Source organism: Plecotus auritus (assembly GCF_963455305.1).
Source record: "Plecotus auritus genome assembly, chromosome: 7".
NCBI lineage: Eukaryota > Metazoa > Chordata > Mammalia > Chiroptera > Vespertilionidae > Plecotus > Plecotus auritus.
In genome coordinates this window covers 62,759,286-62,784,888 of record NC_137774.1, presented here as the reverse complement: position 1 = coordinate 62,784,888, position 25,603 = coordinate 62,759,286, and the positions used below count along the sequence as shown (strand labels likewise).

Below are 25,603 nucleotides of genomic sequence, written 5' to 3'. Positions count from 1 at the left end.
ATGCCCTTGACCGGAATTGAACCCGGGACCCTTCAGTCCACAGGCCGACGCTCTATCCACTGAGCCAAACCGGTTTTGGCAATACCTTTTTCATTTTAAAACATTGAGAACAGAAATGGAAAAAAATAGTAAGAGTTCCCCATGAAGCCAACCTCCAGAAATAATAAATTATACTTGAGTGCAGGAATTGGCAAACATTTCTGTAAAGGGACAGACAGTAAATGTTTTCAACTTTGCAGACCACATGGTCTCTGCTGTAGCTACCTGCTCTGCCACTATCGCACAAAATCACCCAGAGATGATGTAAGAAATGGGTGTGGCTACATTCCAATAAAACATTTTGGACAATAAAACTTCCCCTTACACCTTGAGCCAGATTTTACCTGTGGGCCATAGTTTGCCTACCCCTAGTTAAGTGTATGGCATTTAACATTTTTTAACTCTCAGTTATTTTCTAATTATAAAGGTAATGCGTTCTCATTATAAAAATTCAGTTATTCTGGCCCTGGCCAGGTGACTTAGTTGGCTGGAGTGTCATTCCATACACTAAAAGGTCGCAGGTTTGATTCCCAGTCAGGGCACATAACCAGGTTGCAGGTTTGATCTCCAGTTGGGGAGTGTGCAGAAGGCAACTGATCAATGTTTCTCTCACATTGATGTTTCTCTCCCTTCCTCTATTTAAAATCAACTTTAATAAAAAATGTTTTAATGCAGTCATTCTGGGGATGTATAAGGTAGAAATGAGTGTTATTAATCCTAAGATGGCCCAATAATTAATATTCCCTATTTCACCCCCAAAGATAATTATTTTCAACATGTAGCATACATATAGACATGTATACATATGTGTGTGACAAGTATTTTCACACACAATAATGTTTATGAGAACATGTAATTTTTGCCCTGGCCAGTGGCTCAGTTTATTGGAGCATCATCCCATATACCAAAATGTTGCGATTTCAATTCCCGGTCAGGGTGTGTATTTGAGGCAACCGATCAGTGTTTCTCTTCCTCCCTCCCACCCTCCCTTCCTCTCTCTCTCAAATCAGTGAAAACATATCCTTGGGTGAGGATTAAAAAAAAAAGAAGAACATGTCATTTTAAAGCTGTGAGAGGTTTGTGACACATTTTCCCACAGAAATGACCGTGGGTCATGGTGTATCTTTTTGGTCACTCGCACTCTATATAAATACAAATGAATAAACTATTATAGGCTGGCCTAAACTCTAGTTGCCACTTACCATTGTATTTATGGGAAAATGTGTTCCGAATGTTCAAAAACCAACTGACAAATGAGTATTTCTAGTTTGAGATCTCCCATCATGTGTTTATTTGCCCTCTTTCTCTGAGCCAGCGTTTCCTCAAATGAGTTGCCTGGGGTGTTATCCATGTCTAAGGTGGAGGGCTGCTGCATTAGCCCGATTCACGCCTGCAGAGACAGGGAATGGCTGGGAGCCTGACAAGTCTATTGGTCTTTCCTGTGAGTCTTTCGTTTTTTCTCTGCCAACTCTTGCTTTTTCTCACCATAGTCCTAATGATTTCTTTGGTTATTAATTTTTCTTCTAAATCAGGGACTCCTTTTTGTTGTTCTGAGTCATCCTTGTGCCAAAGAGAGAGAGCCGTCGGGAAGCCCCGTGTTCCAGCTCATTGCGATCAACCCCAAGACGGCCCTGAGCGTGGGTGTGATGCTCTACTGTCTTCCTCAAGGGCAGGCTGGGAGGCAAGTGTGTGACTGCTGGGCAGTGAGTGTGATCTTTGAAAGGCACCTGTGCACATACAGAAACCAAATGTTTTTGTGTCATTTAGATGAATGGAAACATGAAACACTATATGTAGATCAAGATAAAGAATGTTAAGAAGTATAGTGTTCAGCCTTGGCGGGTTCAATTCCCAGTCAGGGTACATACTCAAGTATTGGATTCAATCCCCCGTCAAGGTGCATGCAGAAGGCAACAGATTGAGGTTTCTCTCTCACATCAGTGTTTCTCTCTTCCCACCCACCCCACCTCCCGCCCCCATCTCCTCCCTTCCTCTCTCTATAAATCAATTTTTTAAAAAAGTGAAGTAGAATTTTAGTAGATCTGAGTCAAGCCTCAGGTTCCCTGTATACTGATCCCACCAGCATAGCGTTGGATAAGTATTTTATGTGTATTTATGCCCTGTTTTACCCCATAATGAAAACATTTTAAATACAGAGTAATTAATATTCTCTACAGGAGATTTATAATTTATGTTCTTTCCATTGAGAAAAGTTTTAAATGTACTTTAGGAAGACATCTTTACTTCGAAATTTGAGCCTCCACTATGGAGGCAGCTAATATTGATCTACTAGAGGCCTGGTGCATGAAATTCATGAACTGGGGGTCCCTCTGCCCATCCTGTGCCCTCTAGCAGTCCAGGAGCCCTCTGGGGATGTCCAACTGCCTCAGAGGTGAGAGAGGCTCCCGCCACCTCTGCTGCGCTCACCAGCCGTGAGCCAGGCTCAGGGCTTCTGGCTGAGTGGCTCTCCCCCTGTAAGAGCACACTGACCACCAGGGGGCAGCTCCTGCATTGAGCGTCTGCCCCCTGGTGGTCAGTGCGTGTCATAGCGGCCCGTCGTTCCGCTGTTTGGTCAATTTGCATGTTAGCCTTTTATTATATAGGATTAATAAATATTTAACTAGGGTTTTTTTTAAGGTTTTTTTGTGGAGGGTTTTTTGAGAGAGGGGAAAGGAGAGGGAGAGAAACCTCAACTGGCTGCCTCCTGTACACCCCTCACTGGGGATCAAGCCCACAGCCCAGGCATGTGCCCTGACCAGGAATTGAACCAGCAACCTTTCAGTGCAATGGACAACACCCAACCAGCTGAGCCACACTGACCAGGGCTAATATTGAACTATTGACTATGAGAAGATCTGTTTATGGGTGGCACCCTGCACGGTGCTGGTGATATGGCAGTCAGACAACATGCATTTTCATTAAGCACTTCCTGAGGGTTAGGATTGTGCTGTCAACTGTTTCATGAAACCTCACAATAATCACTATGTCCCCATTTTACTGCTGAAGTTAAATAATTTGCCCAGAGTCACACAGCTCTTGCTTTGTTAGAATTCAAAGCCAGGTAGCTGACTGTAGAGCCCCATCTTAAAAAGACAACCAGATTTCTGCCTTATGATTACATTCTTGTGGCAAAGATACCCACCAAATGTGGAAATAGGATGCTCTCACATTGTGACAAGTGCTGTGAAGATAGAAACAGGTCATGTGATATAGTGTGGGTGGATAGACAGGGATTAGGTATGACCTTTCTGCAGAAGCAACAGCCTGAGTAATAACAAAAGCCCAGTCACGCTAAGGACTAGGCTTAGAGCCTGCCAAGGGGAGAGAATAGCAAGTGCGAAGACACTGAGGAGACTGAGTTTGGCCACGGTGAGCTAGGGTGCACGGGGTATAAGATGCATCAAGAGATAGGCAGGGACTGCACAGGTGTTCATGTCCCGAACTGCAAAGAGAAGCATTCCTATTTCCAGGTATTTTTGTTCATGTTGCTTTGGGGAGGATGGTTTTCGCCTCTTTAAAATACATATATATAAATATCCTATATAATAAAAGCCAATCAACCGAACAGCAGAACAACCAGTCACTATGATGCACACTGACCACCAGGGGGCAGACACTCAATGCAGGAGCTGCCCACAGGCCCCAAGCCAACCAAGGCAATTGCCAGCGGGGGCCCCCTGATCACCCCACCAGTCGCCCCGCAGAGGGAGGCGACTGGCGGCGGGGGGCAGGGCCGGCAAGTGGACGGCGCCAGGCTGGCCAAGGCGGGTGCCAGCAGGGGTCCCCCGATCACCCAGAACAGATCCCACAGATGGGTCCTGATCACCAGCCAGGCCTAGGGACTCTACCAATGCATGAATTTCATGCACCAGGCCTGTAGTGTATAATATGGTTTGAATCATTTCTTCTCTGCTTGACGTTAGGTTCCTGGAAGGTGATGTGAAGGATAATTTCGCAGCAGCGGTATTGACTTCTGGAACAATTGCCATTTGGGACTTACTTCTCGGTCATTGCACTGCTCTTCTTCCACCCATCTCTGACCAGAACTGGTCTTTCGTTAAATGGTCAGATACAGATTCTCATTTGCTTGCTGGACAAAAAGACGGAAACATATTTGTGTATTTAATAAGTTAGAGTAAGGTGGAAACACGGTGTTCTGGATATATTTGATCTCCTAGTATTCTTTTCTTTTCTTTTTTTTTTTAATATATTTTATTAATTCTCCACAGAGAGAAAGGGAGAGGGATAGAGAGCCAGAAACATCAATCAGCTGCCTCCTGCACACTCCCCACCGGGGATGCGCCTGCAACCAAGGCACATGCCCTCGACTGGAATCGAACCTGGGGCCCTTGAGTCCGCAGGCCGACGCTCTAGCCACTGAGCCAAACTGGCTAGGGCCTAGTATTCTTTTGAGTTGTAACTATAAGGAAAGTATCTGAATGGCATTTAAAGTAATTATTTGTATTCTTTTAGACAGACTTTTTATTCTGATGGTGATGGCCCTACTGATCTTTAATGTTCATTTATACATTGGGGAAAAGGACTTGAGGTTAATTTTTGTAATTCCTCCCTTTGTACATTTGCTTTTAAAAGTGTACATAAAGCTTCAAATGTTAATAAATATTTATTTTGCATGCTCTCCCTCCTGGGAGCATGCCCACACCTTTCTTGCCCCTTTCTTTCTCAGGCGGCTTTTTCTCCCTGAGTTCTAAGGGTCCCCATGAGACTTATAACCAGGGAACCAGGGTAGCGGTAGCTAGTGCTGGGCTAACACCTGAACCTGTCTCCTAGATCTTGACTTTTCAATGAGGCAAAGCAGCCCTGCCTAGTCCCTCTCCTGTTGCTTCTTCTAGTCTAAGCCCTTCCTTGTTTCACTGTCCCCAGTTCTAATAAATGTACTCTCAAAATAAAAAATAAATACGTATTTTGATACATTATGCTTGGTATGTTATTTTTTTCTCATCCTATTAAGATCATTTTACAAATAGAATAGTCAATGATGTTTGCATAGTAAGAGTAAATTCCAGTTATACTAACATGCAATATATTCTTATGCCATTTAGCTTTATTACTACACTAGAAGCCCGGTACATGAAATTTGAGCACTCGGGGAGATCCCTCAGCCCAGCCTGTGCCCTCTTACAGTTCAGGAGCCCTCGAGGGATGTCTGACTGACAGTTCCCATGGGGAGCAGGCCTAAGCCATCAGTCGGACATCCTTAGCGCTGCCGTGGAGGCAGGAGAGACTCCCACCACCACCGTGGCGCTCCCCCTGTGGGACCGCACTGACCATCGGGGCAGCTCCTGCGTTGAGCATCTGCCCCCTGGTGGTCAGTGCACATCATAGTGACGGGTGAACCATCCGACTATCTGCCCCCTGGTGGTCAGTGCACATCATAGCGAGCGATTGAGCAGCCTTAGTATATCATTAGCATATTATGCTTTGATTGGTTGACCAGACGACCGGACACTTAGCATATTGGGCTTTTATTATATAGGATATCTATTAAAAGTAATACAAGACCTATTGAAATATGTTAATTTAGAAAGTTGTTCGTTGGTACATGCATCTGCGTTAGACTGGAGTCACTGAGTGACCAGCACAGCTGCACTGAGGATGTGGTCGCCTTTCCCTGAGTGATCTGAGAGATGGAGGTGTCTTAAAACCCTAATCTGGTGGTCATTGGGGATTTTGTCACAAGCTACAAGTCTTTATTTGCCTAACATCCTCATTGATAGTATGTAGTCATGATCCATATAATGTAACCATTTGCTCTATTACTTCTTTTTTATGATACCTTTTTATGGTGTTTATTGGTTTTTGCTAACTTTATTACCTTTTAATATATTTCTGTAAAAGATTTAACTTTCTCTCCTATACTAATTCTGTTCCCACAAGTGAGATCCTAATTTCATATTTGCTAGCACATAATAGATAATAGAAGACTTTTCACAGATTTCATTGACTCAAAAACCCTGAGAAACACATAAGAAAACTGAGGAGCTAAGCAATAATTCCAGCTCATTAAAGTTGAACAAACACCGAGCATGTACTTGACACAGTCACTATGAAGATGATTGCCATGAGGCCACTGCTATTCAGAATACACAGTCCAATGAGGGAGACAGTGTGCAAAGCAATATTAAATACTGTGTTTCAGATTTTTTAAATTCTTTATTGTTTAAAGTATTACATATGTCTCCTTTTTCCCCCATTGACTTCTCTCCAACTGTTCCCACCCCCAGCACATTCCCTCACCACCCTACTGTCTGTGCCCATGGGTTATGCTTATATGCGTGCATACAAGTCCTTTGGTTGATCTCTTAACCCTTCTGCCCTCCCCTGCCTTTCCTCTGAGGTTGGACAGTCTGTTTGATGCTTCTATGTCTCTGGATCTATTTTTGTTCATCAGTTTATGTTGTTCATTATATTCCACAAATGAGTGAGATAATGTGGTATTTGTCTTTCACTGACTGGCTTATTTCGCTTAGCATAATGCTCTCCAGGTCCATCCATGCTGTTGCAAATGGTAAGAGTTCTTTCTTCTTTATAGCAGCGTAGTATTCCATTGTGTAGATCAGCCTTGGGCAAACTACGGCCCGCGGGCTGGATCCGGCCCGTTGGGCTGTTCTATCCAGCCCGCGGAGCCGAAAGAGCGGGGGGTTCTCTTGCTCTCCCCTCCGCTCCTTCACCAGCAGCAGTGTTAACATGGCAACGTCGGGGAAACAGGGCCGCAGCTCCTTCTTCTGAGTGGGCGGATTTATATCCGCCCATTCAGTAGAAGGAACAACCTCTCAATCTTCCAGAGGCTCCTTGTAATGCCCACGGATGCGTCCCCTGACATCACCCTGGGAATGCGTAGACACGTTATCGTGGTGATGTAGGGAGACACGCCCCTGGAGAGCACAGTATCAGAGCATTAGCTAAAAAGGAGACCAACAACACTGTTCCCACTAAAGTTGATGTTTTAAAGACCAAAAACCTTTCAACCCAGTCTACATTGCCATCTACATCTACGTCCCGGGCATAATTTGGAAGTTGCACTAAAGAAAATGTTTAATTTACTGTTTACACATTTTGTTCTTTTCTATTTGTTTTAGTTTTAAATTATTTTATTATATTTAAGTTTAATTTGAAAGGCTTTTGTACCTTTCCTTTGTTAGGCAATTTTATTTTGCCTTTGCCATCTTCAATATAAGGTATGTTATTGTGCTATGATTCCTCCATTTTTTGAAGTTTCAAATTATAATAATTAGTGTTTACATTCTTCTTGTTAAAATGTTTGAAATGAATAAAACTATTGAAATAAATAAAAAAAAAAGACCGTACCCTTTTATGTAATGATGTTTACTTTGAATTTATATTAGTTCACACAAACACTCCATCCATGCTTTTGTTCCGGGCCTCCGGTCCAGTTTAAGAACCCATTGTGGCCCTCGAGTCAAAAAGTTTGCCCACCCCTGGTGTAGATGTACCACAGTTTTCTAATCCACTCTTTTGCTGATGGTCAGTTAGGCTGTTTCCAAATCTTAGCTATTGTAAATTGTGCTTTTATGAACATAGGGGTGCATGTATCCTTTCTGATTAGTGTTTCTGATTTCTTGGCATATATTCCTAGAAGTGGGATAACTGGGTCAAATGGGAGTTCCATTTTTAATGTTTTGAGGAAATTCCATACTGTTTTTTACAATGGTTGCACCAGTCTGCATTCCCACCAACAGTGCACTTCTCATTTGTGATTTCTTGATGATAGCCATTCTGACAGGTGTGAGATGGTACCTCATTTGTGTTTTAGATTTCAAGAGTGTGTGTACAGTGCTGCTATGGAAGCTCAAAGGATGGGCAGTTATTACGACATGGGGTTTGAGAAAAGCTTCGTGAAGGGTGACAATGATGGAGCTGAGTCTTGCAGGGTCAGTCAGTGCACAAGCAAAGGATACTCCAGGCCAAAGGACAGTATGGTGTGAGCCATAAACAACTCGGTACGAGAGAATTATGTTGTGGGGAATGGAGACAGAAAGCTAGAAGGAAGCCAGGGAGCTTATGAGGTATGTTAATAAAATGGGGCTTTATTCAGGAGACAAGGGGAGATTTGGAAGGAAAAAGAAATGAGCAGGACTGAGTGAGTGCAGGATTAGGTAAATGAAGGTGTCTTACATTTCTAGTTTGGTGGGCATGGTGTCAGCAATTGAAAGAGAGAACACACAAGGGGAAAGATAACTCATTTGGATGTTTATAGACATCTGGTAATAGACAATTTGACACAGGGCCACGAAGGTCACAGAAGAGTCCAGGGCTGGATGCCGGTGGGAATTAAAACCACAGGTGTGAAACAGTTCTGAAAATTTGTATTTTTTTTTATTTAAACAATGAATAGAGGAGATAGAGCCATGAAAAGGGCAGAAAAGAAATGGCCAGCAAGGGTCTATCTATTGGACTTGACAATTTAGGATGTAGTGGTGAGCTTTATGACAAGCTTCAGTGGTTGTGCAAATAGAGGGTTCAAGGAGAATATAGATTTGAGTGGATTAAAGAGTGAATAGGAAGTGAGGAATTAAAGACAAAGTGTAGATTTTTTTTTTCAAGAAGCTTGCTTACAAAAGGAGGAGGAATGGTAATATTAGAGATATATGAAGGCCAGTAGATAGGGCCTGTGGCCTTGTTTTTAGGCCAAGAGAAACTGGCGTGTTTATGGGCTCAAAGAAGAAAGAAGAACGAAATAAAGAATGAAGATGTCAGGAAGAAGAGATAACTGGAGGTACATGGTCCCAGGGGACTAAAAGGGGCTGAGACAATAGCGCAGATGGGCTGGAAGGAGGGAGGGATAACTGCTGGGTTGGTGGGGTGACGTGTGCAGGAAGTTGACATAGTTTATGCTTATATATCCTTTGATGGGAGTGCTACTGAGAAGCAGCAGTGTCCTCTTTTAAATCTTCCCAGCTGCTAAGGCCTTGGTCTCAATCTTAATATTGAACCGTTTACCCACAGATCATGTAGGCTGACATTTTCTCTTTGCTGAAGGGAAAAGTAGCTCTCCCAAAATATATCACTTAAATAAGAGGTGATTTATTGTTTGACCACAAGGATTCGATGGAACACAAATATAAATAGGTCATGGGAAGAGAGGGTCTCAACTTAGTAAGCAATAAGGCTCTCCCTGACTTTTCCCTCTTGTTAATGCTACACGTCACCATCACGGGTCTGTCCCATCGGTCTGTCCCAAAGTGTGGCCTGGAAGGCATGATCAGAGGCTGGGGTGTCGCTGGTGATTTGCACAAACCTTATGGGCCCTGGTCCTTGGTCTCCATTCTGATTTTTGGTGTCAATCAGTTTTCTACAGAAATGGAGCTTGGCCATTTATTCACTGACCATTCCAAAGAGGTGTTACAATTGTTCTTCCAATTGCATAATAAGCAGTGGAATGGTGGTGGTGAAGTCAGGGTGCGGGAGAAGCCTGGCATCGATTGCTAGCACTGCCATAGAACTCTGATTGGCATCATCAACAGTATGATGGTTCCTGAGGCTAATATACCTCCTAAGAAAGGCCTTCAGGGACCACCCTACCTAAAGTCACACACCTCCTGTACTCCCTCACTATTCCCCTCCCCATTTATTGTTCTTCCTTCTGTTTATCACAGCTTCCTGGAGTTGTTTATTTGTGGGGGGGGGGTAATATTGTTATTTGTTTATTGTCCATCTTCCCACTGGAATGTAAACTCTATGGGAATAGACTGCCTGTCTGGCTTGCTCAGTGCTGTAACCTCCACAACTAGCATATCGCAGCTACTCCATTTTTTAGTGAACACATAAATAAAAATATTTTACAACAGTGGGATCATATTATGTATTCTTTTTTTATTATTATTTTTTTACTGATTTTTAGGAAGAGAGGAAGGGAGAGGGAGAGAGAGAAACATCGATGTGGGAGTGTGACATGGATCAGCCTGGCCAGTGTAGCTCAGCAATTGGGTGTCGACCTATGAACCAAAAGTTCACCCATTCGATTGCTGGTTAGGGCACATGCCCAGGTTCAGGCTCAACCCCCAGTAGGGGGTGTGCAGGAGGCAGCCGATCAATGTTGCTCTGTCATTGATTTTTCTATCTCTCTATCCCTCTTGCTTCCTCTCTCTATATATAATCAATAAACATATTTTTTAAAAATTTATCAGCTGCCTCCTGCACACCCCCTAAGGGATTGAGCCTTCAACCTGGGCATGTGCCCTGACAGGAATTTGGTCCATGGGACAGCTCCCAACCAACTGAGCCACCTGGCCAGGGCTCCCATTTTTTTTTAAATCCTTAGCCAAGGACATGCTTAGAGAGAGGAAGAGAGAGAGAGAGAGAGAAACATCAATCAGTTGCCTCCTGCAGGTGCCCTGACTAGGGATCCAACCCAAAACCTGGGTATGTGCTCTGATCAGGAATCAACCCACCACCCACTCCAACCAACTGAGCCACCCTGGCCAAGGCTATTTTACTTAAATTTAATAAAATAAAAGAAACATGTAAAATTGAAAGCATTGTTAGATTGTTCATCCAGGCAGGATCCACAGTTTGGAGTTATACATTTGGATTTCTGTATCTTTTAAATCCCTGCTAAGAAATGTGAGCAAATTAGCATACTTAAACTTCTATGAACCCATTTTTGTGAACTATATACATTGTTTAACATGTATATGATTTTTATTGTATTTCCCACACTTATTAGTCGTACATATTTATTTATTTTTATAAAACTGGTTTTGTTAATATATTTTATTAATTTTTTACAGAGAGAAAGGGAGAGGGATAGAGAGTTAGAAACATCAGTGAGAGAGAAACATCGATCAGCTGCCTCCTGCACACTCACTTCTGGGTATGTGCCGGCAACCAAGGTACATGCCCTTGACCAGAGTCAAACCTGGGACCCCTGAGTCAGGAGGCCTACGCCCTATCCACTGAGCCAAACCGGTTAGGGCTAGTCTCACATATTTAAATCGACTCATTTTCACATTCTTATTTTATACTGTTTTGACATATTAAATAGTTTTAATCCCTAGGAAGAATCGCGGCATCAAAATTTTTAAATAAATGTGTTTCAGAACCTTCAGAGAGTAGGTGGAAGTGAGTTCCTTCGTTGTGTCAATGATTACTGCTCCGGGACCCTGAAGACTGCATGGTTGTAGTCTTGGCCCTGCCTCTGGGCTCGAATGGCTGGGCCGGCGCCCCGAGGGTGCAGCGCCGCCAGGGGCCGCAAGGTGCCGCCACCGCCGGGTGGGGCTCTGCAGCGCCGCTCTGTGCGTCGCCCGCGCCAACGGGAGGGGGACTAGACCCGCGGGCGTAGTGCAGCGCAGTGCAGGCTGGGTCGGCGTAGCTATGGCGGCTCGTGTCCTTTCCTCCTGTGTCCGCCGCCTGCCCGTGGCCTTGGCGTCGCTGCCCCGACTTCCCACGCTGGCCGCCGCCCGGCCGCTCAGCACCACGCTGCGCCCCGCGGAGACCCAGTCGAGGCCCAGGGCTCCGGGCTCGGCGCTCGCACAGGTGACTCGTTGTGACTTTGCTGGGCTCGGCAGGGGTCAGGGACCGGGCCCTGGGGGTGGGGGCGGGACCCGGGCCGCGGGGCAGCGCTGGCCTAGCGGGGTGCCGGGCCTCTGGCTAGCTCCTCGCTCCCTGTCCCCCTGGCTGACGGTGCTCGGATGACCCTGCTGGGAGGCCGTACGACCTCGTGGCACCCCTGGGTTCGAATGTCGCTGCCACTTAGGGAGACTTGGGACTAGTGTCCTCCTGGCTCAGCTGCTATCTGTGGAGCTCCCTGGAGGCTTAGAGAAGAGAGGGCCGGCGGAGCACTTGGGGCGGCGCTTGGCGAGCTCGCAGTGGCTGGCCCCCTTCACCCAGCGGTAATGTCAAGTCGGTGATAGCTTGCTAGGGGGAAACTAAGGCGCAGGGTGTGGACCTTCTGCCTGTTTCTGGGCCTCCTGGAAATAAGGATAGGAAACAAGTAGCATCTAGCTTTTATATGTGATGGAACCTTTATGAGGATGAAATCCCTTGCACCCTCCACCCCCAGTTCTGATTTCTCTTTGGGATGAGGCCCTGGCATGGGCTTTAGTTCAAGCTCCCCAGGTGACTCTGAAGTGCACCAAGGTTAAAAACTTGTCTTAAGGTAGGATAGACTCCCAAGATCAAGCTGAGAAACCCTCAAACTCCAGGACTTCACTGTAATAGTGGTTTCAACCTTGACTAAGATGTCAGAATAAAAACTAAGGATGCCCCAGGGCCAAATCAATCAGAATTAAGAGAGAGTTGGGTGTGGGCGCCAAGTAATTATTTTGTGCAGCCAATGTTGAGATTTACTGACTAGCAGATTCATTCATAGGACATTGTCCTATTGACTGAATTGGAAGTTAAAAGTATCACCCTGAAATTAAGGGATAAAAGCAGAATGTGGGGTTACTGCGTGTTTGTTCCTGAGGCTGATTTCAATGTCTGCCCAGAGGCAGAGCAATTGTCCCTGTTCTTAGAGCGCTGATACTCAACGTGATTGTGCATACAGGTCACCTTGGTTAAAATACCAATTCTGGAAAAGGGCTGAGAGTCTTCATTTCCAATGCTCTTCAGATCCTGCTGCTGCTGGTCCTTGGACCGTGCCTTTACTATTTTGTTGTTGTTAATCTTCACCCAGGATATTTTTCCCATTGCTTTAGAGAGTAGAAAGGAGGGAGAGACAGAAAGAAACATCAGTGTGAGAGGGACACATTGATTGGTTCCCTCCCACATGCACCCCGACCAGGGCCAGAGATCAGACCTGCAACCCACGTATGTGCCCTTGACCAGGAATCAAACCCTTGACCCTCTGATGCACAGGCTGGCGCTCTAACAATTGAGCACACCGGCCAGGCTGGGCCGGGCCTTTAATAGCAGAGTGCCCGAAGATGTTCCATTACTTGTGCTTGGTTTACATGTACACAGAGGAACTGTTTTATTTATATTTACAAGTGGTTTTGACTAAGTGCTCCCATTTAGGCACCTTATATTCTTTGTGGATTGAAATGGAGAGTAAATAATTGTTCATGCAAAGGTACTGAGGGACAGCTATGTGCCTGCCAGGCCTTACGCTAGCCCAGCCTTGGGCAAACTACGGCCCGCGGGCCGGATCCGGCTGTTCTATCCAGTTCTCTTGCTCTCCCCTCCGCTCCTTTACTTTGAATTTATATTAGTTCACACAAACACTCCATCCATGCTTTTGTTCCGGCCCTCCGGTCCAGTTTAAGAACCCATTGTGGCCCTCGAGTCAAAAAGTTTGCCCACCCCTGCGCTAGCCTGTCAGGGATATTGAGATGGCTCCTAAGAAAGACATTAGTTCAGATCTTCATTGGATACTTTGCAGCCATCATGTTAAACCTGCATTCCCTGCACCCCATCTCCCTCAGCTGTTCTGACAGGGTTTTCCCTTGGCCTGGCCCCTTTCCTCTTCTCCCAGTGGATACTCTCTCTGCCTTGCCTAAACCTTACATGTTGGTAAACTCCAGAGATTTCTTAACACATGCTCTCCTTGGACTGTCTCTTGGTTTCTGTTAGTGGCCAGTCACCCCAAGTCCCCACCTCCATTCTGGGCTCATCTCATCTGGATGGTTGCTCATTCCACCCATCCCCTGCTGCTGGTTTTCCCCCCTCAAAATTCATCCACTCTGCTGATCTCAGAGCAACCAGTTACTCACAATATCCTTTTTCCCTAACAACAACAACAAAAAGGAGCTAAAGCCGTTTCCTGGGTATAAAAAGTTAAGACTTAGAAATAGAAGGTAAGAGAAACAAGGGTAGTAGTCTAAAATGGAGCCTACAAGTCCGATATTTGACCCCAGCAGGCTCTGGATCTACACTGTTGCAGCCACAGCACAAAGAATTCCCAGAGACTTCTGTGGGATGCGGTACCCACATGAAGACAAAGCACTGGTGCAAGGACAACTTGACTGTTCTTGGCACCAGAACCAGATGACATGGATGACAATGATGGACTCGGGGCTGTGGTCTGGCCACATCATTCATTCCCCAGTAAGACAAACCTATTTTGTCTTACTCAAGGCTCTGCAGCCCTGGCCCCTGCCTTGTCCTACCAGAGCCTGCATTGGTGTGCCACCTTCCCCTAAGTCTCCAGCAATATGAACTAGTTTCTCCCCACAGACACACTGCACTTTCATGCCTCCTTTCCTTTTCTTGGCCTGCCCTTCCCTCCTTGAATAGCCTCCTGTACTTTTAACACAAGTCTCCTTCCCTTTCTCTCAGTGAATAACTTTTGTTATTGGAGCAGCCTATCAATACCTTTGCTATGGCTCTTGTCTCTCTTTTTATAAAATGTTTTTTATTGATTTTTAGAGAGGAAGGGAGAGAGAGAATCATTGATGTGAGAAACACTCGGTACCTCCCAGATGAACCTCGACCTGGGTCAGAACCCACAACCTGAGCATGTGCTCTGACCAGGAATCGAACCAGCAACCTTTTTGGCGCACAGGATGACACTCAGGCAACTGAGCCACACCGGCCAGAGCTCTTGTCTCATTTTTATTACAGCTGAAATGATCTGTTTGGATGCTTCTCTGAAAATCGAGGTCATGTCTTTATCTTGGTCATTCCAGCCCATAGCACAGTGCATAGCACACAAGGTAAAGCCTGCTCGCGGCTGAGATAGTCATGTAAATAAAGGTAAAGCATTGCCACATGTGCGGACAGGTGTGTGCACAATGCAGAAGCAAGAAGGACTAAGCCCCAGTGAGCATGGTCTCCAAGGCAGGATGCAGGGGCCTGTGGGGCTGAGGAAGAGCCTAGCGCACACTTATGGCTGCCCCCAGGATGCCTGTGCAGGGAGAGCCCTCAGCTGAGGTGGAAGACAACAGGCATGTTGTGAAGGCGCCGTATGGCCCCTGAGGAGTGTGGATGTTCTCTGTCTAGGTCAGGGAATGAACATCAAACAAGGTTCGTTGAAGGGGTGAGTGAGACCTCCCAGCCAGCCATGTGGTGTGACCAAGTGAGTAAATGCGGTTGACAGTGGGAAGAGTGGAGATTAGCCCTGGTCTGCGAGCAGGCATTTTGCAGACAGAGGGTAAGGAGTTCATTTCCAAACAGTGGGGTTTAGATGTCTGCTACCCAGCTAGAATTGTAGGGGCAGTTGGTAGAGATGGCCTTCAAAGCTGTCTCCTTAGGTTCCTTCTGAGTTTCCCTCAGAGCTGGGCCCCAGTGGAGAAATGGATTTTGATGGAAACTAATCAGGCTCGATCTTTTTTCTACTGTTACAGAGGGTAGTCCCTCCTTTCCTGTAAACAGTGCCTTCTCTGATGTCTGTGGCAGAAAGTTCCTGTTAAATAGAATTGTTAAGTGCATATCTTGGGGAAGAACAGTTAACATCAGGAACAACACGTGTATCTTTTGTTTTAAACAGTGGAGACCCAGCGAGCAGGAGCAATAAGCCCGCCAAAAGGTGGGTGATAGTACTATGTATCTCATAGTATGTGAGAACTAAAAGAAGTGATGTATGGGAAGTGCTTGTGGCAACACTATAGTCTGACCTGATAAGAAATCAATAGGAATCTAAGGGGGGAGGCAAGCGAGGAAGCAGGAGCAGCATCACTCAGTCCTGCGGGGCAGCCCTGCCCAGCACACTCCCTGTGTGCGTGCCAGGCATCATCTCACCGATGCCTCCCAACAGTCCTGTGAGCTTGGCATGTTGTTTATCCCATCTTACAGGTAAGGAAACTTGAGGCATAGAAAGATTCATAATGCCTGGCCAGTGTGGCTCAGTGGTTGAGCATCAACCCATGAACCAAGAGGTCACTGGTTCAATTCCCGGTCAGGGCACATGCTTGGGGTTGCAGGCTAAGTCCCTAGTAAGGTGCATACAAGAAGCAGCTGATTGATGGTGTTTCTCATTGATGTTTTTTTTTTTTTTACAGAGAGGAATGGAGAGAGAGAGAGAGTTAGAAACATCGATGAGAGAGAAACATTGATCAGCTGCCTCCTGCACACCTCCTACTGGGGATATGCCTGCAACCAAGGTACATGCCCTTGACTGGAATCGAACCTGGGACCTTTCAGTTCGCAGGCCGACGCTCTATCCATTGAGCCAAACCAGTTAGGGCTCTCATTGATGTTTTTATCTCTCTATCCCTCTCCCTTCTCTCTCTCTGAAAAAATCAATAAAAACATTTAAAAAAATGTTTTTTTAAAAGAGTGAGCTAGTGCCAGGATACAACCAAGGCAGTCTCATTCCAGGGTCTGAGCTCTTACCCATCTGCCTCTGCTGAGCCCACTATAGCTGCCCACTTTACATTGGCATGAGGCCCCTTTAATTTCACTTAATCACATAGTGCCCACCTGGCCTCTGCAGGCACTTGCCCTCCTGTCAGGACAATGCTCACCCCTAGTGGGCCACATGGGGAGTTGTATACAAACACCTCTTTCTCTGTCCCTCTCCTCAGCAGTAATTCCACCTCCCAACACGCCTTGATCTGCACTGACAAAGCCTCCACTACATCCTTCCTCAAGGTCTTGTCTGTCATTAACACTGTTTGCTCATTCCTCCTCCCGCTTTCTTTAGTCCTTTCTGCTGCTTCATTTTATCTGTGGCTTGGAAACCTCTTCTAGTTGTTGATAAGTCCTGGTGACATTCCCATGTCAGATACCTCCTTAATCCACGCTGTCATTGGAAAGGAAGGGAGACCGTAAAGTCAGACAAAAAAGGGCAAGTCCTCCAGAAGTACCCAGAAATACTCTAGAAGCCTTATAAACAGCTCGCTGGTTAGACCTCACTTCAGTGCCAGGGTTCTTTCGTTTGATTGATGTCTTATTTTTTCAAGGTAAGTGCTCATACAGAGGTGTGTGCTGGTTTGGTTCACTTGGTGTTTTTTATCACAATTTCTCATGGGCCTTTGTCTCAGGCACCTAAGCCCCAACAAGCAAAACCTATTTACTATGGGAAACGCCCTAAGAACTCCAAACCGCAGTATTAAGATCAGTTTTAGAAGGTGAACAAACCAGTTCAGATTAGGGACTTCCACAGCCAGCAAAACTATCCGACGATTTTGTTTTGCTCTGCACTGTACCTTCCACAGCTTTAAGCCCTCTGACCAGTGAGTTGGAGCTCTTATCACATGTGGTGAAGGGTGCAGGAGTCCCGTCAGGACCCTGGCACCCAGGTGAATATAAACAGATGACCAGCAGAGAGATTTGAGATGGTCCTCCATCATGTCAGAGATCACAAAGGCTCGTGGTGGGTCTGGCGGCCACAGGCCCAGGCCCTGAAGGGGAACAGACTGGACTGTGAGGACTGTCAGGCTCTTCCTCGCCTTTGGCTTGGGAGCCAGTGCGCAGGTCAGTGTGGCCCTCGTTGTGAGCTGCTCTCAGTTCCCATGGCAGCTCTTTTCCCTGTGGGTTATTGTGAGTGGGGTAGGCCCATTAGAGGTGGCAGGGACTCACTGGCAGTGGCTGCTGTAGATGCCACAAGAAGACTTAGGCTCTTCTGCAGACCTTGGACGATTTCAGTCTCACTGAACAGGACCAATGTCCAAAGCCAGTCCTGGCTCTGAGGGGAAGGTAGGCCTGCTTCTGCTGCTGACCGCCTAGGCCAGTGGTCGGCAAACTCATTAGTCAACAGAGCCAAATATCAACAGTACAACAATTGAAATTTCTTTGGAGAGCCAAATTTTTTAAACTTAAACTTCTTCTAACGCCACTTCTTCAAAATAGACTCGCCCAGGCGTGGTATTTTGTGGAAAAGCCACACTCAAGGGGCCAAAGAGCCGCATGTGGCTCGCGAGCCGCAGTTTGCCAACCACGGGCCTAGGGCATCAGAGTACCCAGCAGGGACCCAGTGCCGCCTAGGGGCCACACTTAGAATCAGATGGGTGGGTTCTCTAGAGCCCTAAGTGCTTTGTGGAAGGTACCTAATACAGGCCAGTGCATTTACTTGGAGGCATTTTATTTTGTAATCTACTTTTATTTATTTCAGAGAGGAAGCGAGGAGGGGAGAGAGAGAGAGAGACATCAATTGTAAGAAAATCATTAATTGGCTGCCTCCTGCACACCCCACACTAGGGACTGAGCCTGCAACCCAGGCATGTGCCATAATCAGAAATCGAACCATGACCTCCTGGTTCCTAAGTCACCACTCAACCACTGAGCCACCCAGCGGGGCACTTGAAGCATTTTAGGTTCAATGTTTCCTTCCTGCCCTTGCCCTAGGTACCAGGCAGAGTTACACAGCTGTGCCGCCAGTATAGTGACGCGCCCCCACTGACGCTAGAGGGGATCAAGGACCGTGTTCTTTATGTCTTGAAACTCTATGACAAGATTGACCCAGAAAAGGTAATTGATGTGGTTTACATGTTCCTTTTCTTTACATGAGTATTTAATCGTGTGGTATAAAATGCAGGTGTCCAGACGGACGTTCAGTAAAAAGTCTCCCTGCTCAGCCCCATTCCCCTCTGGGAGGCAGCAGTGAAAGCAGCTGCTTGTGTGCCTTCCCAAAGATACTGAGCATATGTGCAGGGCAGTAACACACACACACGTATGTTCTATGTGCTGTGTGGTCTATGTCTCCCACCCTTTTAAAAAAACACAGTGGTAAGTGTACTGGAAACACTGTTATGCACCTTTCTGAACTTTCGGAGTTTTTCTCATAGTGACACAAAATTTCCTTCTTTATTGATTGAATCTGTTGTGAGGATAGTGTGGTTTTGGAGGTTTTTTGTTTTCTGAGGTACAACTGACACAACATTATATTAGTTTCAGTTATTTGCTGCATATAGTATGAATTAATCACCACAGCAAGTCTAGTTAATATTTGTCACCACGCAGTTGAAAGAAGTTTTTTTCTTGTGACGAGGACTTTTAAGACCTACTCTCTTAACAACTTTCAAATGTGCAAGATGGTATTACTCAGGCCACCATGCTGTACATGACACCAGGACAGTGGTTGCACGTGGGTTTTGAAGAACTCCTGGTGATCCTGAGGTCTGAATTAAGGGCAGGTCATGATAAACACCATCTGCTATTCTTGAGGGGAAGAAAGTCACTTCTAAGGTGTAGTGTCTTAGTTAATAAGGCAGCAAGAAAAACCAAATCTTGAATGTCATTCAGAGCAATGAACAAAGATCTTAATATGTAATGTGAAAGTCATCATTAGGTTTTTATATATTGTTAAGCAATTCAAAACAGGTTGAAAAAGTTGACATGTAAAGTACACCAAGTGTACATCGTCAGCACATGTTAGAGGTATGATGTTAATTATGGTTCCTCCTATTTAAAAATAATCTGTGTAATGATTAAGTAACACTGTACCACTCGGGTATCTTGTGAAGCAAAAGCTCTCACAGACTGAATTTTGTATTTGGTGTCCCTTTCTTGCAGCTCTCAGTAAATTCCCATTTTATGAAAGACCTGGGCTTAGACAGTTTGGACCAAGTGGAGATTATCATGGCCATGGAGGACGAATTTGGTAACACAGGCTGAAACTTGGGTCTCCATATTGTGATGTGTGTGTATGAGATTTTAGAGAGGGAGAGAAACATCAATTTGATGTTCCACTTATTCATTTATTGTTTGATTCTGGTATGTGCCCTGACGGGATGGAACCCTAAACCTTGATGTATCGGGATAACACTCTTAACCACTGAGCAACCCGGCCAGAGCCCATAGAGTGATTCTTGATTTGGATGTGTTAAAGTGAAAGAATGTGGGGAGTCTGAATTGGGATTTGAATCAATATGTAAATAGAAACAGTAGGCCCCCCTTCACACATAACCACACGCGCGCGCGCCTGTGCCATGGTTTCCTGTGCTGTCTCCTCTGCGTGCTCCAGGTTATTCTGGTTTGGGACAGTTAGTTGTGCAAATGAGACCATTCAAGGCTCCACAACTAATTTGGGGGATGAATTGCCTGAATAGAAGCCATCCCACAGAGCAGAGCCTAGTAAAGACTCCTCACAGATTGTGCTAACTAGGGGCATGAAGTCTGTTGAGGTAGGGTAGGATGGGTTTTCTTTTGGAGTAATGAAATATTCTAAAATTGGGTAATGGTGATGGCTACACAACCTTGTGACGATGCTAAAAACGGTTGAATTTTACACTTTCAATGGGTGAATTTTCTATTATGTGAACTAGTTTTTTTAAAAAAAGAAACAACCATTCTACCCAATACAATATATGCACTGTCTAGACATAACTGGGTCACAACTTGAATGGACTCAGGGTTGCTGGAAACTTGATGTACTTGAGGGTGTTACAGAGGTATTAGTGCTTTCAAGTGTAAAGGATTTGCTTTTGGCCCACTAGCCGTGGCTCAGTGGTTGAGCGTCAACCTGTGAACCGGGAGGTCACGGTTCGAGTCCCCATGGGGGCACATGCCCAGGTTGCGGGCTTGATCCCCAGTGGGGGGCGTGCAAGGAGGCAGCCTATCAATGATTCTGATCATTGGTGTTCCTCTCTCTCTCTCCCCCCTCTCCCTTCCTCTCTGAAATCAATAAAACATATTAAATAAATAAATATAGGACTTGCTTTTTCTACTCTCATGCATATTGTAAATTTCACTTTTAGGTTTTGAAATTCCTGATATAGATGCGGAGAAATTGATGTGTCCACAAGAAATTGTAGATTACATTGCAGATAAGAAGGATGTATATGAATAAAGTATCAGGTAAATAATTTTATATAGAATGATGTTCTCCAATAGAATTAATCTCTGTGGGGTTCTTCAATAAAGTAAGACTCAGGAAGAAAAGGAGAATGGAAATGCCTGACACATTTTACTGGTTATAAAATGCAGGTCCTCTGGTTATCTGCCACTCCAAGGCACCAGCCTTAGTGATCTAATCTTTATCCTCGAGGGGGGTTGAAAGCAGTTAATTCCTGCACAGACTCCCTAGGGTGGTAAGCCCTCCTAACAGCAGTCTTGTAGAATATACTGCACAAATTAACGAAGCAGCAGAGACCACTACCTCCCATGGCAGCCTAGGCCAGCCCAGCCTGCTGTCCAGAAGTTGGGATTGCCTAGCTGTTGGCTATTACCTCATGAGCAAGAAGATGGACTCTGGAGTCACATGCATTTATTGTCAGCTCTGTCACGTTCTGAAGTCTGGTGGTCACATGCAGGCTATCTAGCCTCTGTGAGCCTCAGGTTTCCCATATGTCCAATGAGGATAAAGGTAGGACCTACCTGGGATTTTTGTGAAGGTAAAATTTAGTGGTGTATGCAAATCGTTTAATATGACGCTTGATGGTAAAGAAGCCGGTCAGTAAATAAATTTAGCTGTTATTTGGGCTCTAGGATAATCAAGTGGTGAGACTTGTTAAATAAAACCTTGCATGTAACTTCAGGTACTATGGTTGTAACACCTCAAAGATCTTCATGTCAAGTTGGTAACAATACACCAAAAGAAATGCTGCACTTAATTGGGGCACTTGCTGTGTCTTTTCCAGACCCCTTTTCTTCACCAAGAAGATAGAGGCAAGCGTCTGGCCAAGAACCAGCTTTGGCATCATTGCTGACATCCACAGAGCAATTCTGTTTAAACTTGTATTTAAATTGTCTAAGTTTTTGTGCCCTTTGAAAATAAATCTATAAAACAATATTTTTGTCAGTCTTCAGTTTTTCAGTGATGTCTATAAAGTGCATTTTTATATTGACTATGTTTAATAGGGTTTTTGTTGTTAATCCTTACCCAAGGATATTTTCCATTGATTTTTAGAGAGTGGGAGGGAGGAGAGACAGAGAAAAACAATGTGAGAGAGAGACATCGATTGGGTGCCTCCCACATGTGCCCCAACCAGGGCCAGGGATCGAGCCTGCAACCGAGGTATGTGCCCTTGACCCGAATCAAACCCAGGACCCTTCAAAGTCCACTGGCCAGAGCTGTGCTTAATAGTTTTAAAGATCTGTCTGCTGACATTGTATTCATGCAGTTCAAAAATGCATGACTTTTCAAGTAGTGTACTTAGAATGAAACAGGCTTGCATGGGACGTCATAATTTTAACATCTGGGCATTTTGTTCCAAGTATTCTAAACCCCCATGGTAGCTGCACATTTTGATTTAAAAAAAAAAAAAAGCGTCTGTGGTTGCTTCTCCCTGAGATGAGGCCTGTGGCATTGCCACCTCAGTCATGGCTCTGCTGCACAGAGGAGCCAGTTCGCATCATTCAGTAGCTGTTCTAAGTCCCACAGGAGCCAGAACAGGAAGGAAAATTCACTGAATCACAGATAATTCCTTGGCAATGCTAGTTAGGGTCTGAGTGTTCAAACGATAGCAAAGGCCCTTCTGCTCTAAGTACTGGAATGTTGTGTGCCACCCTCAGTAGGCAGCATTCTAGTGTGTGTGGCCCTGGCTGCTGTGGCTCGGTTGGTGGGAACGTTGTCCCGTACAGCAAAAGGTGGCAGGTTTGATTCCCAGACAGGGTGCATACCCAGGTTGTGGGTTCGATCTCAGATTGAGGTCTGTACAGAAGGCAACCAATCAATGTTTCTCTTTCCCTTCCTCTAAAATCAATTTTTAGTAAGTGTGCAAGCAGAGAACCAAGATGGCAGCATAAAAGCTTGTACTCACTGCTTTCCACAACCACATCAAAATTACAACTAAAATACAGAACCATCATTCAGAACCACTTGAAAGCTGGCTGAATGGAAGTCCTACAAGTAGAGAAATGGAGAAAGCACAATGAGACTGTCATGTGCAGCTCCTCAGTAGTGGAATATGTGACCTGTCCTTTGAGTCTGGGATGATCTGTGGACAATGGCCCGTGGTGGAAATGTACAAGCTCTTCACCAGTCATAGGAATGAAGCACTGAGGCTGTCCCAGACCTGCCAGCCCCACTGGATCTGCCAGCTGATCATGAATTTATGAACAATCGTAGGAAAGATCATAGAAGCCTGGCCTAGAGCAAGAGGCCTACCAAGTGCCTCATACATACCCAAGTCATATGTTCATTGTTTTATTTTTCAATCCTCACCCAAGGATAGGACTTTTTCCATTGATTTTTTAGAGAGTGAAAGGGAGAGGGAGAGACAGAAACACTTATGTGAGAGAGAGACACATCAGTTGGTTGCCTTCTGCATGCATCCCACCAGGGCCAAGAGCCTGCAACCAAGGTACTTGGCCCTTGACTGGAATAAAATCCAGGACCTTCAGTCTGCAGGCCTGAGCCAAACCAGCGAGGGCTGTTCATTGTGTCAAGTCAGTTTTGGGTGATCTATCATGAAGCAATGTCTAATGGATATACCCTACCAAAAAAAAAAAAAAAAAAAAAAGTGTGAAGAGATGGGATGGTGTGCACAATTCTAATGGCCCGAGCACCTGTACGCCTGCCTTAGTCCCCTTTGTGAGAGTGGCTGTGAGGCCCGTTTCCGGCCCGCCCTCCAGTGCAAGTGCATTCACTCAAACATCACATGTCCACGTGTAGCAATGCCAACGGGTTGAGTCCCGCACAGGTGAGTCGTGTGTGCCTCCACTCCCGGGAGCTCACCATCTGGTAGGGGGACAGTTAGCATCTGTATAACGTGTCACATTCAGATCACCAACAGTGCAAGCACTGCGCTGCCCATGTGATGAGCAGGAAGAAACGTTGCTAGAATTGTTGAACCTAAATCTGATCATGAGGAAACATCCAGAAGGTAGGGCTCTAAAATAGCCCTAGCAGGTTTGGCTCAGTGGATAGAGTGTTGGCCTGTGGACTGAAGGGTCCCAGGTTCAATTTCAGTGAAGGGCACACGCGCAGGTTGCAGGCTTGATCCCCTATAGGCATGCAGGAGGCAGCTGATAAATGATTCTCCCTCATCACTGATTCTCTCTCTTCCCTCTCCCTTTCTCTCTGAAGTCATTAAAAATATAAAATAAAAATCAATGTCATTGGGAAAGGAGACCAGAGACCAACTTCAGGGGAGTGTGGGGCTGGGAAGACAGAGAGGAACACAGGACACTGGAGGACAGATGGGCTAGGTGCCGGGGATGGGACATCCCATTAGTCAGGAATACAGTGCTATTGTGGTCAGACTAACCTATTCTCATGAGGTTCACACTGAGTATTTAGAGGTGTAGCATCAGGGCTGCAGTTAGCTTTCAAATGGGTCAGAAAAAAGAAACAGCAAAAGGGTAACCAGTGACGGAGACAGCTACGTGTATGTTTAAGTTAGGCGTGTATGTGTGTGTTCACTATGCTATTCTTTCAACTTGTTTGGAAGTTGTCCATACAAGGGAGGAAATTCAACATGATACATGCAACAGAAAGCACACACACCATACAATGGATATTCCAGCGATGAAACTGGTTACATAGGAAGTTATGCGATCATGTGGAAAGACTGTTAAGTGCAGATTTTAACCAGCATGACCCCATTTCTAGAAAACACACCGAGATGTTAATGATTATGACATGGTAGACTCAGGGCTTATTTTGTTCAGCAGTATTTTCTAAATTATAAATACCATGTATTGTGTAATAAATGACACATAAAAGTAATATTTTTGCCCTGGGCAGTGTGGCTTACTGAAAGGTTGCTAGTTAATTCCCGGTCAGGGCACATGCCCAGGTTGTAGGCCTAATCCCCAGTAGTGGGCATGCAGCAGGCAGCTGATCGATGTTTCTCTTTCATCATTGTTTATGTCCCTCTCCCTTCCTCTCTCTAAAAATCAATAAAATATAGAACTTGAAAACCAGAAGTGCCCAGCCGCGAGGCACAGTGGTTGAGCATCAACCTATAAACCAGGAAGTCAAGGTTCGATTCCCAGTCAGGGCACATGTCAGGGTTGCGGGCTCGATCTCCATGCAGGAGGCAGCCTATCAATGATTTTCTCATCATTGATGTACCTATCTCTCTCCCCCTCTCACTTCCTCTCTGAAACCAATAAAACTATATTAAAAAAACAAAACAAAAAACACCCAGGAGTTATATAACATGGGTGGACAGCAGGAAAGGTTGTGCCAGGAGGTACAACATGGGATGGACAGCAGGAAGGGTTGTACCAGGAGTTATGTAACACTAGAGGCCTGATGCATGAATATTCATGCACTGGGGTCCCTCAGCCCAGCCTGCCCCTTCTCACAGTCCAGGAGCCCTCAGGGGCGCGAGGCAACCCGGCAATCAGGGGAAGGCGACGCCCCATCACACCTGTGCTACTGCCACTGCCGGCAGCGCAAGCCTTGGCTGGCCCTGGTTACCTGAGTCTCAGGCGGCCCTGGGCAGCTAGGCAGCCTCAGGCCAGCCCTGGGCAGCTGGGGGGCTGAGGGGACGGGACTCTGGAGGTAGGCGTGCAAAGCCACCCCCATGGGGTGCCACATGCCTGCCACCCCAGCTGGGCTGAAGGGACTGGGCGCCGCCATCTTGTGGCTGTGGGTGCTGCCATCTTTGAGGGTGGGGCAGTCAATTAGCATATTCCCTCTTTATTAGATAGGATGAATGGACAGCAGGGAAGGTTGTGCCAGGAGGTACAGCATGGGGTGGACAACAGGAAGAGTTGTACCAGGAGTTATATAACATGGGTGGATAGCAGGAAGGGTTGTACCAGGAGTTATATAACATGGGTGGACAGCAGGAAGGGTTGTATCAAGAGG

General features: G+C 45.7%; 3 protein-coding genes across 6 annotated transcripts in view; 2 read left to right on the top strand and 1 right to left on the bottom strand.

The window, feature by feature from the left end:
• PALB2 (partner and localizer of BRCA2) overlaps positions 1 to 4,975 on the top strand; it is a 28,808-nt gene extending 23,833 nt beyond the window's left edge. For 2 of the 3 annotated variants that reach the window (XM_080678131.1, XM_080678130.1), the window contains 2 exons: positions 1,572 to 1,720; positions 3,963 to 4,975. In XM_080678131.1, the coding sequence (XP_080534257.1) occupies positions 1,572 to 1,720; positions 3,963 to 4,173 (360 nt within the window). In that variant the 3' untranslated portion in view covers positions 4,174 to 4,975. Of the gene's footprint in view, positions 1 to 1,571; positions 1,721 to 3,962 lie in introns of those variants that run through there. The other variant, XM_080678132.1, reaches the window with a different exon arrangement.
• A 6,307-nt stretch (positions 4,976 to 11,282) lies between these two features.
• Positions 11,283 to 21,629, top strand: NDUFAB1 (NADH:ubiquinone oxidoreductase subunit AB1). Of its 2 annotated transcripts, none has more exons than XM_080679808.1 (5): positions 11,283 to 11,556; positions 18,247 to 18,369; positions 19,414 to 19,501; positions 20,598 to 20,697; positions 21,480 to 21,629. In XM_080679808.1, the coding sequence occupies exons 1-4, from the start codon at positions 11,395 to 11,397 to the stop codon at positions 20,687 to 20,689; spliced, it is 465 nt and encodes a 154-aa protein (XP_080535934.1). In that variant the 5' UTR covers positions 11,283 to 11,394; the 3' UTR covers positions 20,690 to 20,697; positions 21,480 to 21,629. The 2 variants fall into 2 exon arrangements, with proteins under 2 accessions (XP_080535934.1, XP_080535933.1); XM_080679807.1 differs by having other exon boundaries at positions 11,318 to 11,556; positions 21,378 to 21,629.
• UBFD1 (ubiquitin family domain containing 1) overlaps positions 12,017 to 25,603 on the bottom strand; it is a 29,706-nt gene continuing 16,119 nt past the window's right edge. Inside the window, exon 7 of the mRNA XM_080679806.1 lies at positions 12,017 to 12,713. Within this exon, the coding sequence (XP_080535932.1) occupies positions 12,690 to 12,713 (24 nt within the window). The 3' untranslated portion in view covers positions 12,017 to 12,689. The remainder of the gene's footprint in view (positions 12,714 to 25,603) is intronic.

Bases quoted from the DNA above. Each gene is read 5' to 3' on its own strand.
- NDUFAB1 (XM_080679808.1), top strand. From the start codon at position 11,395: ATGGCGGCTCGTGTCCTTTCCTCCTGTGTCCGCCGCCTGCCCGTGGCC. The intron at 11,557-18,246 runs GTGACTCGTTGT...CCCTTGCCCTAG, and splicing joins CGGGCTCGGCGCTCGCACAG to GTACCAGGCAGAGTTACACA. The intron at 18,370-19,413 runs GTAATTGATGTG...CCTTTCTTGCAG, and splicing joins ACAAGATTGACCCAGAAAAG to CTCTCAGTAAATTCCCATTT.